Raw genomic sequence first — 17007 nt, forward strand, 5'->3', positions numbered from 1 at the left:
GGTGGTAGTAGTAGTAGTAGTAGTAGTAGTGGTGGTAGTAGTAGTAGTAGTAGTAGTGGTGGTGGTGGTAGTAGTTGTGGTAGTAGTAGTAGTAGTAGTAGTAGTAGTGGTGGTGGTGGTAGTAGTTGTAGTAGTGGTGGTAGTAGTAGTAGTAGTAGTTGTGGTAGTAGTAGTAAAACTCTGGGACTGGATCCCGGCCCCTGGCATCAAGCTCTTGTTCCTCTCCTTCGTGATCAGGTGAAAGGTGTTGACTCGGACTCGGACTCGGACCAGGACCAGCCTCTTACCCGACACTCGATGAGTCTGGCTTTCTCCTGCTGTGCCTCCTTCAGCATTTTCTCCATGTCCTCGATCTTCAGCGCGTCCCCTCCTCCAACCCTGACGTCAGACACAAAGACTTCATCACTTCATCGGCAGGATCAACAGGCCCATTATTCACACTCCTTCCTCCTCCTCCTCCTCATCATCAGCCCACTGCAGGACTCCTGCAGGAGTGTTTGAAGCTAAGGAGTTAACACACACACTGTAACCCTTAAACCTCCAGCAGATCTGGGATTAAAAGCTTCAGATTCTACAGGCTGGTTTGTAGAAAAGCCAGGCCATCTGCAGGTTGCAGAGTTTTAAGGGTTAAACTCATGAGGAGTCTTCAGCTGTTTGATGGCTGGAGACCTCCTGCACCTGATGCTGCATCGGCCATGTTTGTGTGTGTTTCTGCATCATACACACCCAGACATGTTATCAGGCGAGCAGGCTGAGTTATTCCCGGTGGACACGCTGGTGTCCATGCTGTCCGAGCTCTCCAGGCTCAGGGTGTCGTAGGGCTGCTCTCCTGATGGAGGTTGGTGGTGCAGGATGGAGTGGTGGACCAGAGGAGGGGGACCCAGGGAGCTGTGGCTCAGCATAGGGCTGTACGCCATGACGGGCGAGTAGGAGGGTGACGAGGAAGTCAGCAGGTGGGGCTGGGAGCCGTGGAGTGCCTCCCACTGGTACTGAGCCTCCACCGCCGCTCGCTGTTTGAGCTCAGCCAGACGGCGGCGCTGCTCGTCGATCACCTGCTGACCTGAGAGGAGGAAGAGGAAGAGGAAGAGGTGATCAGTGGGTTTGTTCCGGGTTGGATCTCAGGTGGAGTGGACTGGTGCCCCGCCCCACAGAAAACCCTGACGACCATGCACGTACAGCATAGCAGCGCTTCAAATAAACAAAGCTGAAGCAAAAGTAAAGAATCCAACTTCTCACATCCAGCTGGAAGGAGCTCAGCTCATCTCCGAACATGCAAGATTTATTCTCCGCAGCAAGAACGTTCATGGAAAATTGATGGAAGAAGAAAGAGGATTCAATGTCACTAAGAAAAGATGAAAAGATATTTTTGGTAGAGAGAGGAGTTAATGGCACACCAGAGAGAGAAGAGATGGATGTGGATCAGACGGCCGGCCGTCGACTTCTGTAAATGTTGCCTCTGGTGGATCAGCAGCCCTGTCAGGCTGGATCAGGTCTTTTTTCATGGTTGCAGGTCTTTGGCTGTTAATGAGCCACATGCTAACAAACATTTATCTGAGTTTCAGCTGCTGATTTCAGACGCTGACACAAAGTCCACCGAAGCAGCCCCCTTTCCGGACTGGCTGATCCATCTACCTGCAGAGGAGTCTGCAGGTCTGAGGTGCAGCAGGCGGAAAGACACAGGCAGACACAAGGAACCTGAACTGCAGACACATTCAATCAACTCTAATTTTCAAGCCGGGAGTTGTGGGTGGCATCCGACAGACTGCTTCCTTCTGATCCACTTAGTCACACAGCACCAAGGCACCAAGGGGGGGGGGGGGGGGGGGGCTGCCCTGGTTAACCCCTTCAGTCCCATCTTAAACGTTTTAGCTGAACTTTATTAGTTCAGAATTAGAGGGAACTTTATTGTCATTGTACAGCAGGGCAGAGCCAAGCTTTGTTTAGCAGCAACTGTTGAGAGAGTGAAGAGCAGTCAGGACAGCAGTCTTTCTGACTGTAAGGCTGGTTGGGTGATGGGGAGGGGGGTTAGTCTGTTGGTCTACTAGTCTCCTGGGTGGGCGGGGTTGCTGTGGATCTTTGTGGCCCCCTGAAGGAGACGACTCGAGAAGATCTGGTCCAAGTGTGGGAGTGGATCGCCAGAGACCCTCTGAGCCGTCTCCTGCAGTAAGCTGGCTACGACATTGTGCAGAGGTAGATGTCCTTCAGCGGTGGTGGGCGGAGTTTGTTCCTTTTCAGCATTCTCAAGAAGAAGAGATGTTGCTGGGCTGTTCTGATGGTGGTGGTGGAGGTCCTGGTTCAGCTCAGGTCCTCTGAGATGTGTAGCCTGACACCCTAAACCTCCTCATTGACGCCCAGCCTGACTGCTGTGTGGTCCTCGCCGCCCTGAAATCAGTGATGATTTCTTCGGTCTTACTGGTTATACGCCAGAATTATACTGGGTGCATGTGCGCCACGTTATGGCCACGCCACAGCTTTGTTCCGACCTGCGTGGCGCGGCGTTTTATACCGGGAGCGTGCCAGGTGTGGAGCGCCCGCGGGTGCAGCCCACCTAGCAGGATCCGCGAGACCACGAAATCCCAGAAATGGAGACTCTTGTGATTCTCCACTTCCTGGATAAACGTCTCGTCATCTATGACCAAAAAAAAAAAACAAAACACAGACCTCCTGACTGGTTAAACGCATGTTTTCATGGTTCAGCAGCACACAGCTGCACAGGGGCTTTTATTTTGGAAAAAACGGAAGCTTTTACGCTGCTCGTGTCGGATTTCCTGTCTGCTCCTATCTGAACTGCAGAAATTGACGCATTCTGGGTGCGTGAAGCGTTAAAAATAGACTCGGCACGTAAATTTAGAGGAGCACTGCGGCGCTCCCAGTATAAAAACGTGCCGCACACACACCCGGTATAATTCAGCCTTTAAGGTTGAGGTGGCTGTCTTTGCATCATTGTTGAGGAAGTTGGCGGTGTGGGTACATGCAGCGGCTCCAGGCTCTTGACTATTTACGTTTGTTGTTCACCACCCCCCTCTGTGGCCCAGGAGACGGAGGAGACAATGTAAACTAAAAAGAGAAAGCGGAGCGGGCTGCATGCTAGGCTACAAGCTAACCCACACAGAGCGGCTCTGCCCACTCTCCTCGGCAACACCAGGTCTCTCGGTTTTCTCCAATCAAAAGCCGTGGGTGGACAGCACAGTTCGGTCCTGCTAAAAGCCGGGATGCCGCCTACAGAGCAGGAGACAAACCGTCTGCCAGCATCACTCTGCACCTGGATCAGGGACTTCCTCACCACCAGGCCCAGGTGGTGAGGATAGGGAAGTCAACATTTTCACCACTGACCCTCACCACAAGGTTGTGTGCTCGGTCCCGCCCTCTTCACCCAGGACTGCTCTGCCATCCACCCCACCGTGGTGGCTCTCATATCCAACAATGACGAGACCACTACAGAGAAGAGGTCCAGAGTCTCACAGAATGCTGGTCGAGGAACAATCTGGTTCTTCACATCAACAACTCAGGGGATTGTGGGCCGCCGTCTACCAGATCTGGGCTCCATCTACACCCCCCTCCCTTGTGAAGTCTGTGCTTTCTGCTGCCAGGATAACGCAGCCTGTTCCCCCGAGACTCGTTTGGTGCTTTGTTCAGATCCGATTTAATGGAGAATGTTGTCATTCTAGGAATTTTCAGCAGGATTAGGGTTGACTTGTCTTAAGGCAGGAGAAGCAGCTTCAGTAAAACCAGCTGCTTACCTTTCTGCTGCAGAGCCAGCTGCCTCTTGGTCTCGATGTCTTGCAGGGTTGCAGCCAGGTTCCTGGGCAGGCTGCCGGTGCTGCTGACCGCCAGCAGGGGGCTCTGCAGGGTCACATAAAGCACTTCAAGCTCTAACTCATGAAGCCCGTTGGCTGCCGCTGAAAATGACCTGCTGCTGTACCTTAGAGCTGGTGTTGCGTCCTAGGGTTGCAGCTCCGTGATGCAGAGGCGATGCAGATCCAGACCTGGGCTGATGGGGACCAGGATCGCTGTCCAGTTTAGAGCGGAATACCTGAAAGAGGATGAGACAGGGAGGTAAATAACAGTAGGTGATTTATGTAAAAACCCCTGCGTGGCGGCAGCACTGTGAGGTCCCCGATGAAAGCTCCTGCAGGAAAACGCTGCCCACATCATTAACGCCGATGCTGGTAGAATAAATCCAGGCTGGATCAGGACTTTGTTTTTTATGGAAGTATTAAAAGGAAACAGTGTCATGTACAACTTTCTGCATTTAAATCACACACATCCAGCTCTGTAAAGCGAGTCAGCAGCAGGTTGCAGAAGAGGAAGAAGAGCATCTACCTGCAGAACAGGTGTGCGGCCTGACAGCGACTTGGCAGGCAGAGGGGGAGGACAGAGCGGGCTGGAAGCAGCCATCAGCTCCTGGTACCACTGCTCTAAGTCTAGCTTGGGGAGGCGGGGTTTGCCGGCCTCCGACTGGAGCTGGAGGGGCGGCGGAGAGGAAGATGAAGGTGGAAATGACGGGAAAACAAGAAGACAAGGGAGATTAGAAAGCATTCAAAGACAGCAGAAAGAGGAGAGAGATGTTTGTTTCACACACCCTGAAAAGCTGTAATTAAGCTTTGCTTGGAAAATCTTCCTAATTGTATTGAAGACGTTACGGCTGCTGCACGGAGCTTCTAGCCTGCAGCTTCTCCACATCCCTGTGCTTTACTGCCACGTCGCTGCAGCAGTGACCCAGTTTTACACATCAGCTTTAAGCTTTTCTTTCTCTTAGGTCTGAATTTCATCTGTTGATGACTTTAAAACCAAGACACATAAAAACATGCAAGATCAGTTTTATTTGTCTATTATTACTGCTGATGCTCTACCTGCTGCTTCAACTTCAGAGACAAAGGAAAAAAACATGAAGATGGAGGCGGCAGGTCAGAGTATAGGTTTATATTCCAGGAAACAGTACAACTCTTCTGGGGTTCCATAATCTATGCTACATACTTGTGAGTATGAAAAGCATTCACGCGTGCTAAATAAAATAAATAAAATAAAGTCAGGTGACTGTTTCTAAAGAGGAGGAGGAGCTCCAACTGTTTGATGAAGACTCAGATGGACCAAAGTTTACTGCTAGTTAGTAGAAACCAATTATTCTGGAAACAAACAGCAAAAGGCTTTGAATGCTGAAACTTTATTAAACTGAATTCTTAACGGTCCCTGACTCCCTAAAGGCCCATTGATGCTGGACGCAGTAGACGGATACACCGACAGTTTCGTCCGTCTCCTGCGTCGGTTTCGCCTGTACTTTGGTCCGTTTTCAGGGAGCTTAGCCATCCATCGCTTGACGCAGACGACAGAGATACCACCAGAAACCACCGGGGGCAGTGCTGAGCAGCATAGCTGACATGCGACCAGGAAAAGAAACAAACCAGAGAAGAAGATGATGATCATGGAGGGAACAAAAAAGCAGAAGAAGAATGAAGACAAGGACGACTGCAGAAACTGTGAGTGTTTAGGGCGTGTTGGGCGGTTGGACAGTGTCTGACATCAGCACTCAGCACTGCCCCCTGGTGGAGGAACTGACTTAACAACCATGGCAACGCAAAACATGCATGGAAGCATGAGGATGGTGACGTAGACACCATCTGAAACGGATGTCGCTATTTACATATGTAAAGAAGCAGAAATGAGCCCTTACACCCCGAACCCGAACCCTTAAACCTAAACCCTAAACATTCACCCGAGTCTGCACAAAAATAAACATCTATACATTTATTCTGATTCTACTAAACAACCAGAGCCCGACTTTAGCCTGGACATGCACAGCTCCTCTGCAGGAGGAGCAGGAGAAAGAGGAGGAGAAAGGAGGAGGAGGAGAAAGATGGAGGAGGCGGAAGGACAACAAACCTCCACAGACAGAGAAAGGGAGGAACCATGTGGAGAGGGGAGACAGGAGAAGGCCGGGTCTACCGCTCCAGACTGCAGGGGCTGGCGAAGCGGGGAGGTAGGGGACGACTCCACCTTGGGCATCCCGTACATCTGATTTAACTGGCCCACTGTCACATACTCCTTCCAGGAGGAAACACACAGAAAGAGGAGGTCTGGAGATGAGGAGCAGCAGGAGGGAAACGTTTAAAGGTATTCTGAACTGACACAGTGAGGAGGAAGGGAGGTCTGAAAGCAAACACACACTGGATTACAACACACACACACACACAGCCAACATGAAGGCTCACCCTCCACCCTGATGACACATTCATTTATAATTCCCAAAACAAGTTGCGGTGCTGTGTAAAAGAATAAAATCAGAAGGTAATCCTTTAAAAATCCCCTTTTCTTCCCAGTAGCAGATAAACAACGTGAAACAGACATTTCACCGTAAATATGAGCTGATAGTGAATCTGATTAGGGCTGAGCATCGTCACTAATTTGCTGAATCCATTTGATTTACAACAGCATATTTTGATTAAATCCGATCCAACATTATATTCGACAGAGGCAGAAACGCTGTGATGGAAACACTCAGGACTTTGTAAATGTCCTGATGAAGCTTCATCCAGCAGAGTTGCTCTAAATGTTCCTAAAGTTCACATCTCAGATATGTGTTAATGTTAATAAAACCTACAACGAATACTGGATCCATTTAAAGCCGTAATACGACTCCGATTCTTTCAATGACGTAGATTCAGCCTGGCCAGCTGTGCGCGTTGTCATGACGACTGGTATCAGTGTAACACGGAGCAGGAGAAATCCTCACATCTCCAGCTGCTGTGAGAATCCAGAAAACTCACCTTTCTGTCTGATGTCCAGCCGGATGACGTGTTTTCTGACTACTGGATTTAGTTCTGACCATGTCATACGTGCATGCGTGGTGACATCACTTCCTGTGAAATGTGGCGGTGCCTCGGGGTCTTAGCGTTAGCTGCTAATATGAAAGCCCACAGTCTTAACGTTAGCCACTCAAGTGAGAACTGGTACAAACCAGAAACACCTGGAGGAGCATTGGACAACTAACCAGGTTACCTGGTAACAGGTCAGTAACATGACTGGTATAAAAGGAGCATTTCAGGGAGGCAGAGTCTCTCAGATGGAAAGATGGACAGAGCTTCACCAATCTGAGACAAACTGGATCTAAAACTGGAACAATTTCAGAAAAATGTTCCTCAGACTTTGAAAATCCTCCATCTACAGTGTAGAATATCATCAGAAGATTCAGAGAATCAGGAGGAATCTCTGTACGCATGGGACAAGGCTGGATGCTGGTGATCTTCTGCATTAAAAACAGACATGATTCTCTTCTGGAAACCACTGCACGGACTCAGGAAGACTTCCAGAAACCACTGTCTGTGAACACAGTTCACCCTGAAACCCACAAATGCAGGTTAAAGCTCCATCATGCAGAAAAGAAGCCAGATGTGAACAGGATCCAGAACCAGCTTCTTCCGTCTTCTCTGGACCAAAGCTCATTTAAAATGGTACATAAAGGTTTTAGAGCCACAGCTGCTCCCATCCAGACACTGTGCTCCTGGTCCAACTTTTTCCAGACGTGTTGCTGCATCAGATTCACCATCAGCTGATATTTTCATCACATGGTGAAACGTCTCAGTTTCATCCTCTGATGTGTTGTTTATCTTCTACTGGGAAGAAAATATGACCTGAAAACATCTCTTCTTAGTGAATTTGTTCATTACAATAGTTTAAATTGATATTTCTGATATATTCCAGGTTAAACAGCAGCGTTTCCAGCTGTCTTGAAAGTGGCCACAGAGGAAACGGCTACAGTGTGATTAGCAGCGAGCTAGCAGAGGAGCTACATGACAGCAGGAGTAGGAGGAGAAGCAGGAGGAGGAGTTCCCTGCTCCGGTGTACTTGATGTGCATCAGGCAGCAGAAACAACTGAACGATCCATCACCTTGTCATCATCGTCATCTCTGAGAATTACTGCTTAAATACTTACTTCTATCTCTGTATTGGAACGGTTGATTTGTTTGCACGCGTTTGGGCCTCTAGGGGGCACAGTTCTTTTTGCATGGCCCTTTCCATGCAGGTTTAGTACTGCAGCTTCAGCCTATAGTAAATAAAAGGAAGTGATGCACCAGGAACTTCCTGTTTCTATGGGTAATGAGAATAGTGGTGTGCTTGCCAGGCTGAAGGCTCATTCTTTATCTCCGGCCATCCGTTTGTTCCTAGCCCTTTGAGTGGCAATATAAGTAAGTTCAAGTGTTTGTCACATTGTTAGACTATATTTAGCCGATTATTATGTTGATTTGTAACTTGATTTGCATTATTTATATAGTCACTGCCACATACTGTATTTTCTTGTGTGCCTTGTTATGTATATCTTGAGAAGTTCTGTCCTACTGTATTCATGTAATTTGGGCGAAAATAACATGCTAATATATGTAGCTTCTGAATATGACATTGATGCCCTAGGTGTGCTAAATTCTGTTCTTCCTTTTATTTGTCTATTTCAGTTTCACACTTCCGTGTAGTAAATCTTGTCCAACTACAACACCTGTCTGTTCCTTGGAGGATGCATTACATGGGAGAGTTTAGCTGGCTGTCAATCTCAGTATAGGACAAGAGTCACACTGGGTGCAACAGTACAGTGAAATTATACCACTCTGTGAGGAAGTCAGCAAACCGCTGTATGATAAAGAAGAAGCCTGCAACTAAGACACTGACTTCACCAGCCCTACTCAGCTAACATCATGGAGACATCAGGAGCTCATGGTCAAGACTGTGAAGAGACCAAGTCACTTTCTGCACACTCCATTAAGACCTCAAAATCGTCAGGGAAGCTGACTGTCCGATCATCAGCAGGATCTTCAGGAAGATCATCCACATCGACCAGAGCAAGTATGGCAGCAGCACGAGCACAAGCTGAAGCTCAGGCTGCTAAAGCCAGATTAGCCTATGCTGAAAAAGAAATAAGCATAAGAATGGAAAAAGCTCGTTTAGAGGCAACTCTGGATGCACTACAACTCCAGAAAGAAGCTGACGCTGCCGTAGCCAAAGCAGAAGTGATGGAGTCAGCTGCTGCTCAGGTTGACTTTGCTGAGATAAGTCGAGGGCTGGAATTCTTGCCTCTAACAGTAACCCCAGAGCAGAAAGTGAGTGACTATATAAACAAATGCAGTTACTCTGAGCTCCCTCAAAGACAGATAGACATGCTTACCCAGCATGATGACATCATACATGAGCAGAGCCGAGAGAAACCTCCACCAGCCATTATGCCTTCTTACCTCAAACAAGAAAGAAATCAATATCACTTCTCACCACCAGATGGCAATGGACACACAGAACAGACTCAGCAAAGAGATACTGTTCCACAAAAGCTGACCTACACGATACCACAACCAAACCATACAGCGACTAACAATAGCACCAGTGACCTCGCCAGGTTCCTTGCAAAGAGTCAGCTGGTGACTGGAGGACTGATCAAGTTTGACGACAAAGCAGAAACATATCTAAGCTGGAAGGCTACGTTTCAGAGTACCATCGCAGATCTGGGTCTGACTGCTAGTGAAGAAATAAATCTACTCATTAAGTGGCTGGGCCCTGAGTCTTCAGACCATGCAAAGAGGGTAAAAGCAGTCAACATTCGTCACCCATCTGCTGGCCTGAGTATGATCTGGGCAAGACTTGAAGAATGTTATGGCTCACCAGAAGTATTAGAGAGGTCTTTGTTTTCCAGGATAGAAAACTTCCCAAAGCTCTCCAGCAAGGAACCTCAAAAGCTCCGTCAGCTATCAGACTTGCTCTTTGAATTGGAAACCGCAAAGGAAGATGGCTATTTACCAGGTTTAAGTTACTTGGATACAGCCAGGGGAGTAAGTCCGATTGTGGAGAAACTGCCCTTTCCCCTTCAAGAAAAATGGACAATGGTCGGGTCCAAGTATAAAGAAGACCACAACGTTGCCTTCCCACCTTTCTCTTTCTTTTCTGAATTTGTGAAGAAAGAGGCGAGAGCAAGGAATGACCCAAGCTTCACCACAGCTCGTCCCTTCGGTCTCAAGAAAGACAAGCCTCCAGGTAATTTCAATATAAGGCCATCAGTTACAGTACACAAGACAGATGTGTCATCAGATGCAGTCACAACAGTAAAAGATTCAGCGGAGAATATAAACAGGCAATGTCCTATACACCACAAACCACATCCACTGAAAAGATGTAGAGGATTCAGAACTATGCTGTTAGAGGACAGAAAAAAGTTCATCAAAGACCACAACATCTGTTACCGTTGCCTTGCATCCACAAACCACCAAGCAAAAGACTGTAATATCAGCATTAAGTGTGTGGAGTGTGACAGTGAAAAACACCTGGCAGCTCTCCACCCTGGCCCAGCACCACCAAAGTCTAAGCCTCTCTCCTCCGCTGAAGCACATGGCGGGGAGGAAGTAAACTCACCAAACCCCGATGTTACAGCCACCTGTACTAAGGTATGCGGGGAAGGAGTCTCAGGAAAATCCTGCTCTAAGATTTGTCTGGTGCACGTCTTTCCAGAAGGCCAGCGATGTAACATGAAGAAGATGTACGCAATCATAGACGATCAGAGTAATCTGTCCCTTGCAAAGACTGAGTTTTTTGACATGTTTGATGTTCAGGGTACTACAGAACCGTACACCCTAAAGACTTGTGCGGGTGTAAAAGAAACATCAGGAAGGAGAGCTTGTGGCTACATAGTGGAGTCAGTAGATGGGAAAGCAAGCTTTCCTCTCCCTACGCTCATTGAATGCAATGCCATCCCCAATAACAGGGAAGAAATACCTATCCCTGAAGCTGCACAACACCACCAGCATCTGAAGCCAATAGCCGCACAGATGTCACCCCTCGATCCAGATGCTGACATCCTTTTGCTTATTGGACGTAACCTTCTGAGAGCTCACAAGGTGAGAAAACAGCTGAACGGCAAACACAATGACCCATATGCACAGAAGCTTGACCTGGGTTGGGTCATCATTGGTGATGTGTGTCTTGGCGGCGTTCACAAGCCAGCAGATGTTAGTACTCTAAAAACACATGTGTTAGACAATGGACGCCCCAGTTTTTTCATCCCCTGTGACAGTCATTTCAACGTGAAAGAGAACTTCAGTCTGATGAGTCAAACAAAACCCACTCTCCATCGACTGCAGCCCTCAAACCCAGAATCCAAGCCCACCACAGAGAATCTGGGAGAGACTGTTTTTCACCTGACTCCTAAAGACAACCAGCTTGCCCCATCTGTTGAAGACATGATCTTTCTGAAGAAGATGGAGGAAATTTTCAAAGACAAAACTAACAGCTGGATTGCCCCATTACCGTTTAGGAATCCCAGACGTAAACTCCCAGACAACAGATCTTACGCCTATAAGCGTCTTATGTCTCTTCGACGCACACTTGACAAGAAGGAAGAAATGAGGGCACACTTTGTTGAGTTCATGCAGAAAATGCTTGATAACAAACATGCAGAGATTGCACCACCTTGTGAGAAGGAAAAAGAGAGATGGTATCTTCCTATGTTTGGCATCTACCACCCACAGAAGCCTGGGAAGATTCGTGTTGTGTTTGATTCCAGTGCACAGTTTGATGGAGTGTCTCTCAATGATGTGCTGCTTTCAGGGCCTGACATGAACAACACCCTTTTGGGTGTGCTCCTCCGTTTTCGAAAGGAACCAGTTGCTGTCACAGCTGACATAGAGCAGATGTTCTATTGCTTTGTTGTTCGGGAAGACCACAGGGACTTTCTGCGGTTTCTGTGGTATGAAGACAATGATCTGAGCAGGGATGTAGTAGACTACCGCATGAGAGTCCACGTTTTTGGCAACAGTCCCTCTCCAGCGGTAGCAATCTTTGGGCTGAGAATGGCAGCAAGGGAGGCAGAAAAAGAGTACGGTAGGGATGCACGACACTTCATTGAGCGAGACTTTTATGTTGACGATGCACTGAAATCCTTCCCAACCGAAGCTGAGGCCATTGATGTTGTGCAGAGAGCTCAAAAGATGCTTGCACTCTCTAATTTACGTCTCCACAAGATTACTTCCAACAGAGTGGAGGTGATGAATGCCTTTCCTCCAGAAGACAGAATCAAAGAAATCAAAGACCTGGATCTCACCAAAGATGTGCTTCCTGTGCAGCGTAGCCTGGGAGTATGTTGGAACACCATGTCTGATACATTTGTCTTTAACATTCCACAGAGCCAAAAACCCTTCACTCGCCGTGGGGTGCTATCAGTAGTAAACAGTGTGTTTGATCCTCTAGGCTTCCTTGCCCCTGTAACCATCAGAGGAAGACTTCTTCTCAGAGAACTTTGCAAGAGCGACCTCGAGTGGGACAGCTCCCTGCCTGAGGACATGTATGAGAACTGGAGAAAATGGCAAGATTCTCTACAGGATCTTAAAACGCTGCATATTCCTCGCACATATGTCTCCTTCTCCATCTCACAAGCCAAGTTCACTGAGCTTTGTGTGTTTTCGGATGCCTCAGTCAAAGCCATAGCTGCAGCAGCCTACTTGAAAGTCACACATGGAGATGGGCACTGTGAAGTGGGTTTCATTATGGGTAAAGCCAAGCTTGCTCCAGTTTCAGAGCCCACCATTCCCAGACTAGAGCTCTGTGCTGCTGTGCTTGCTGTGGAGTTGTCTGAGCTCCTCGCCGAAGAGCTTGACATGAAAGTAGACAGAACTACATTCTACACAGATAGCAAAGTCGTGTTAGGATACATAAACAATCAGCACAAAAGATTTCATGTATTCGTGCACAACCGTGTACAGAGAATTAAGCATTCTTCTCAGCCAAACCAGTGGAGATATGTCCCTACCGAGCACAACCCAGCTGATCACGGCTCTCGGTCCGTGGCAGCATGTAAACTTGCCAATACCACATGGCTGTGTGGCCCAGCATTTCTTCTACAGCCTGAAAGCGCAATTTCTGAGAGAGGTCCGTTTGATCTTGTTAACACAGAGTCTGATGTGGAGATACGCTCCAATGTGATGGTGCTGGCTACAACAGTGTCCGCAAGTTATTTGGGTTCAGCGCGCTTTGAGCGCTTCTCAAAGTGGACATCTCTAATCAAAGCTGTAGCCCGCCTATGTCACATCTGTCACAGCTTCATCAAACCCAAAGCAGGTGACAGTTGTACTGGATGGCACTTTTGTCAGACAAGCCTCACAGATGATGCCTTGATGAAAGCAGAACATGTCGTGATCAAATGTATCCAACGTGAAGTATATGCAGAAGAAATCAAACACATCACAGCAAAGAAAAGCCTGCCATCTAGCAGTTTTCTGTACAAGCTTAATCCAGTCTTGGATGACAATGGCCTGCTACGGGTAGGAGGTCGTCTTGCAGAATCAAAGCTGTCAAGTCACGAAGCCAATCCTCTTCTGATTCCAGGCAAACATCACATTGCCACGTTGCTTATACGTCATCATCACGAAGCTGTAAAGCATCAAGGGAGACACTTCACTGAGGGAGCTGTAAGAGCAAGCGGCTTATGGATAATAGGGGCCAAGAGATGCATCAGCGGCATTATCCACAGATGTGTGATTTGCAGAAAGCTACGAGGGAGAACTGAACACCAAATCATGGCTGATTTACCTGCTGAACGGTTGCAGACTGACCCTCCATTTTCTTATGTTGGCCTTGATATATTTGGACCATGGGAGGTCGTTGCACGCCGTACTAGAGGAGGACAAGCCAACAGTAAGAGATGGGCGGTTCTTTTTACATGCATGGCAACCAGAGCGGTTCATATTGAAGTAATTGAAGCTATGAGCTCCTCTAGCTTCATCAACGCACTTAGAAGGTTCTTTGCTATTAGAGGGCCTGCCAAACAACTGAGGTCAGACTGTGGGACCAATTTCGTTGGTGCATCCAAGGAACTGAAGTTGGGTCCTTTGAAACCTGGGGAGATGAGTGTAGACAACTACTTACTCAGCCAGAGATGTTCCTGGGTGTTCAATCCCCCCTACTCGTCTCACATGGGTGGCACATGGGAGCGGATGATAGGTATTGCACGACGCATCCTAGATTCCATGCTACTACAAGCAAAGGTCACTAAACTGACTCACGAGGTTCTGACAACATTAATGGCTGAAGTGACAGCTATCATCAATGCAAGACCGTTAGTGCCCGTCTCTTCCGACCCTGAAGCTCCGCTGATTCTCACCCCCTCAACTCTCCTCACCCAGAAGGTTGGTGCAGTCTCACCTCTCCCTGGAGGCTTCACTAAGGCCGACATGTTTACTTATCAGTGGAAGAAGGTTCAGGTTCTTGCTGACATCTTCTGGGCTCGCTGGCAGAAGGAGTACCTCAACCTGCTTCAGAGTCGTCAAAAGTGGCAAGTCAACAGGCCAAATATCAAAGAAGGAGACATTGTTCTTTTAAGGGACAAACTACTGAAAAGGAATGACTGGCCAATGGGAGTCATTGTGAAGGCTCTCCCGAGTAAGGATGGACAGGTCAGAAAAGTGGAAGTCAAGATCTTTCATCACAAGACAACAAAAACTTTCTTCAGACCCATCTCAGAGTGTATTCTTCTCTTGTCTCCAACAGATTAGTTTATGTGACTGTTGTTGTGGCATTATTACTTAATGCCAGGCGGGGAGTGTATTGGAACGGTTGATTTGTTTGCACGCGTTTGGGCCTCTAGGGGGCACAGTTCTTTTTGCATGGCCCTTTCCATGCAGGTTTAGTACTGCAGCTTCAGCCTATAGTAAATAAAAGGAAGTGATGCACCAGGAACTTCCTGTTTCTATGGGTAATGAGAATAGTGGTGTGCTTGCCAGGCTGAAGGCTCATTCTTTATCTCCGGCCATCCGTTTGTTCCTAGCCCTTTGAGTGGCAATATAAGTAAGTTCAAGTGTTTGTCACATTGTTAGACTATATTTAGCCGATTATTATGTTGATTTGTAACTTGATTTGCATTATTTATATAGTCACTGCCACATACTGTATTTTCTTGTGTGCCTTGTTATGTATATCTTGAGAAGTTCTGTCCTACTGTATTCATGTAATTTGGGCGAAAATAACATGCTAATATATGTAGCTTCTGAATATGACATTGATGCCCTAGGTGTGCTAAATTCTGTTCTTCCTTTTATTTGTCTATTTCAGTTTCACACTTCCGTGTAGTAAATCTTGTCCAACTACAACACCTGTCTGTTCCTTGGAGGATGCATTACATGGGAGAGTTTAGCTGGCTGTCAATCTCAGTATAGGACAAGAGTCACACTGGGTGCAACAGTACAATCTCTGAACGCTCTGAAACTAGCTAGCTAGCTAGCTAGGTGGAGGAGAAGCATGAAGCTAGCTAGCTATCTGGTTTTCTGAATGGGGGGGTCAGCTTCAGTCCAACCAGCAGACAGAGGCTACGAAGAAAATCCTACGTAAACGTACCACTGCTGTGGTAGTTTATACTGCCTACCTATACACGTCCGCGATATAAACATATCCTACATAAAACGTCTCGGGATACATCGGGTATATCCGGCATATCCCCCAGCTCTAGTTTAATCTGCTCGACTTCTGCGTCACAGTGACATGAGGGAGGGGCTGAGGTCGCCATGAAGGGATCATCTGCTCCTCTGTGGGGCTGCTGGTGTACAGCTGAGGGAGGCGAGGCTCCACAGAGGGGGCTGGGAGGAACCAGCAACAGGTCAGCCTGGCTGATATGGAGCGCTTGCTGTGTCGACAGGTCAGGGAAACAAACCAACAGGTCAAACAGGCTTCATCTCAGTCAGCTTCCCTCGGATTGGGCTTCATCACAGTGTACGGAGCTCTTCGGTTAGCAGCGTTAGAAGGCTCTCTAACACTAAAACATCAGGAGGTTTGAACTCAGCCAGCTTACCTCCCTCAGCGCGGTGGAGGATCTGGGGAAGCTCTTCCCTCCAGTCAGGGTGTGGTATCGCTTCTCCAGGGCTGACAGTCGCTCCTTCTCCTGGAAAACACATTTTCACCCTTCAGACTGGAGCTTTTCTTCCTCCTAACAGAGCCGAGTCTTGTGTACCTTTTGGAGCATTTGCAGCGTGAGCGTCCTGTCTTTAGCCAGCCGCTCACACTCCTGAGACGCCTGCTGGCCTAGCTGGCTGGCTTGGTTCTCCAGAGCAGAAACCTTCTCCTACGAACCCAGAGAACCCAGATCAAACCAACATTAATACCTTAACTCTGACCTACACTTACATACTTCAAAACTAAACTTATGCACACTTTTGAAAAAAACACTGGTATAAACGACTGAAATATCTGAGGATCAACCCTGCAGCTAAAAATGTTCTCCTTCTCCATCTACACAATCACTGAATCAGTCGACTTCAGTGCTTTTCAGTCTCTTTCAGTGTTACCAAGCAGAATCATCTTTCAGCCCAGTACCTCCTAAACCAGGTTGTCAGTGGACATTTTAGTCCAGGGGCCACATACAGACCAGTCTGGTCTCCGGTGGGTCGGACCAGTAAAATAACAGCAAGTATCAAGTATTCACATTTAATGACCCTTCCATTTAGAAAACCCTATAAGCTAGGGCTGATACCTCCACCAATTTCCTGATTTCATTCAATATTTAATTTATTTACAGATATTTATGTAACACCAACTTTTTTTTAATATTTTTTTAAAGATTCTCAGGTAGCTATTTTTTTTACAAAGCACTGAGCCTGTTTACATGACCATCTAAGGTATCTGGGAGTAATCACATTACTATAATAATCTGATGTGTATACATGCCCTTCTGAAATACGATACTCTAAAGATCGTTGTCTGGATCTACCAGTCAATTATTGGATTTAGTTCTAAGTATGTACATTCGTGGTGACATCACTTCCTGTTATTTTCAAAGCATTCAGTGTTTGTTGAACATGGCATAGCCCGCAGTCTAAGCGTTAGCTGCTAATGTAGCCCGCAGTCTTAGCGTTAGCTGCTAATGTAGCCCACAGTCTTAGCGTTAGCTGCAAATATAAAAGCCTGCATTCTGACTGTAAGCTGATAATGTAGGAGCCTGCAGTCTAAGCGTTAGCTGCTAATGTAGCCCGCAGTCTTAGCGTTAGCTGCTAATGTCGC

The 17007-nt window shown here is 47.4% G+C and overlaps 1 protein-coding gene across 10 annotated transcripts in view; it reads right to left on the minus strand.

Annotated features, from left to right (window-relative positions):
* Positions 1-17007, minus strand: part of phldb1b (pleckstrin homology-like domain, family B, member 1b) — a 125058-nt gene that overhangs the window by 12542 nt on the left and 95509 nt on the right. For 6 of the 10 annotated variants that reach the window (XM_041995655.1, XM_041995646.1, XM_041995649.1 and 3 more), the window contains 8 exons: positions 15962-16072; positions 15803-15892; positions 5881-6042; positions 4324-4464; positions 3923-4033; positions 3741-3843; positions 727-1060; positions 288-378 (listed from right to left, as the gene is read on the minus strand). In XM_041995655.1, the coding sequence (XP_041851589.1) occupies positions 288-378; positions 727-1060; positions 3741-3843; positions 3923-4033; positions 4324-4464; positions 5881-6042; positions 15803-15892; positions 15962-16072 (1143 nt within the window). The remainder of the gene's footprint in view (positions 1-287; positions 379-726; positions 1061-3740; positions 3844-3922; positions 4034-4323; positions 4465-5880; positions 6043-15802; positions 15893-15961; positions 16073-17007) is intronic. The other 4 variants (XM_041995653.1, XM_041995654.1, XM_041995656.1 and 1 more) reach the window with 2 other exon arrangements.

Source organism: Melanotaenia boesemani, chromosome 9 (assembly GCF_017639745.1).
Source record: "Melanotaenia boesemani isolate fMelBoe1 chromosome 9, fMelBoe1.pri, whole genome shotgun sequence".
Classification (NCBI taxonomy): domain Eukaryota; kingdom Metazoa; phylum Chordata; class Actinopteri; order Atheriniformes; family Melanotaeniidae; genus Melanotaenia; species Melanotaenia boesemani.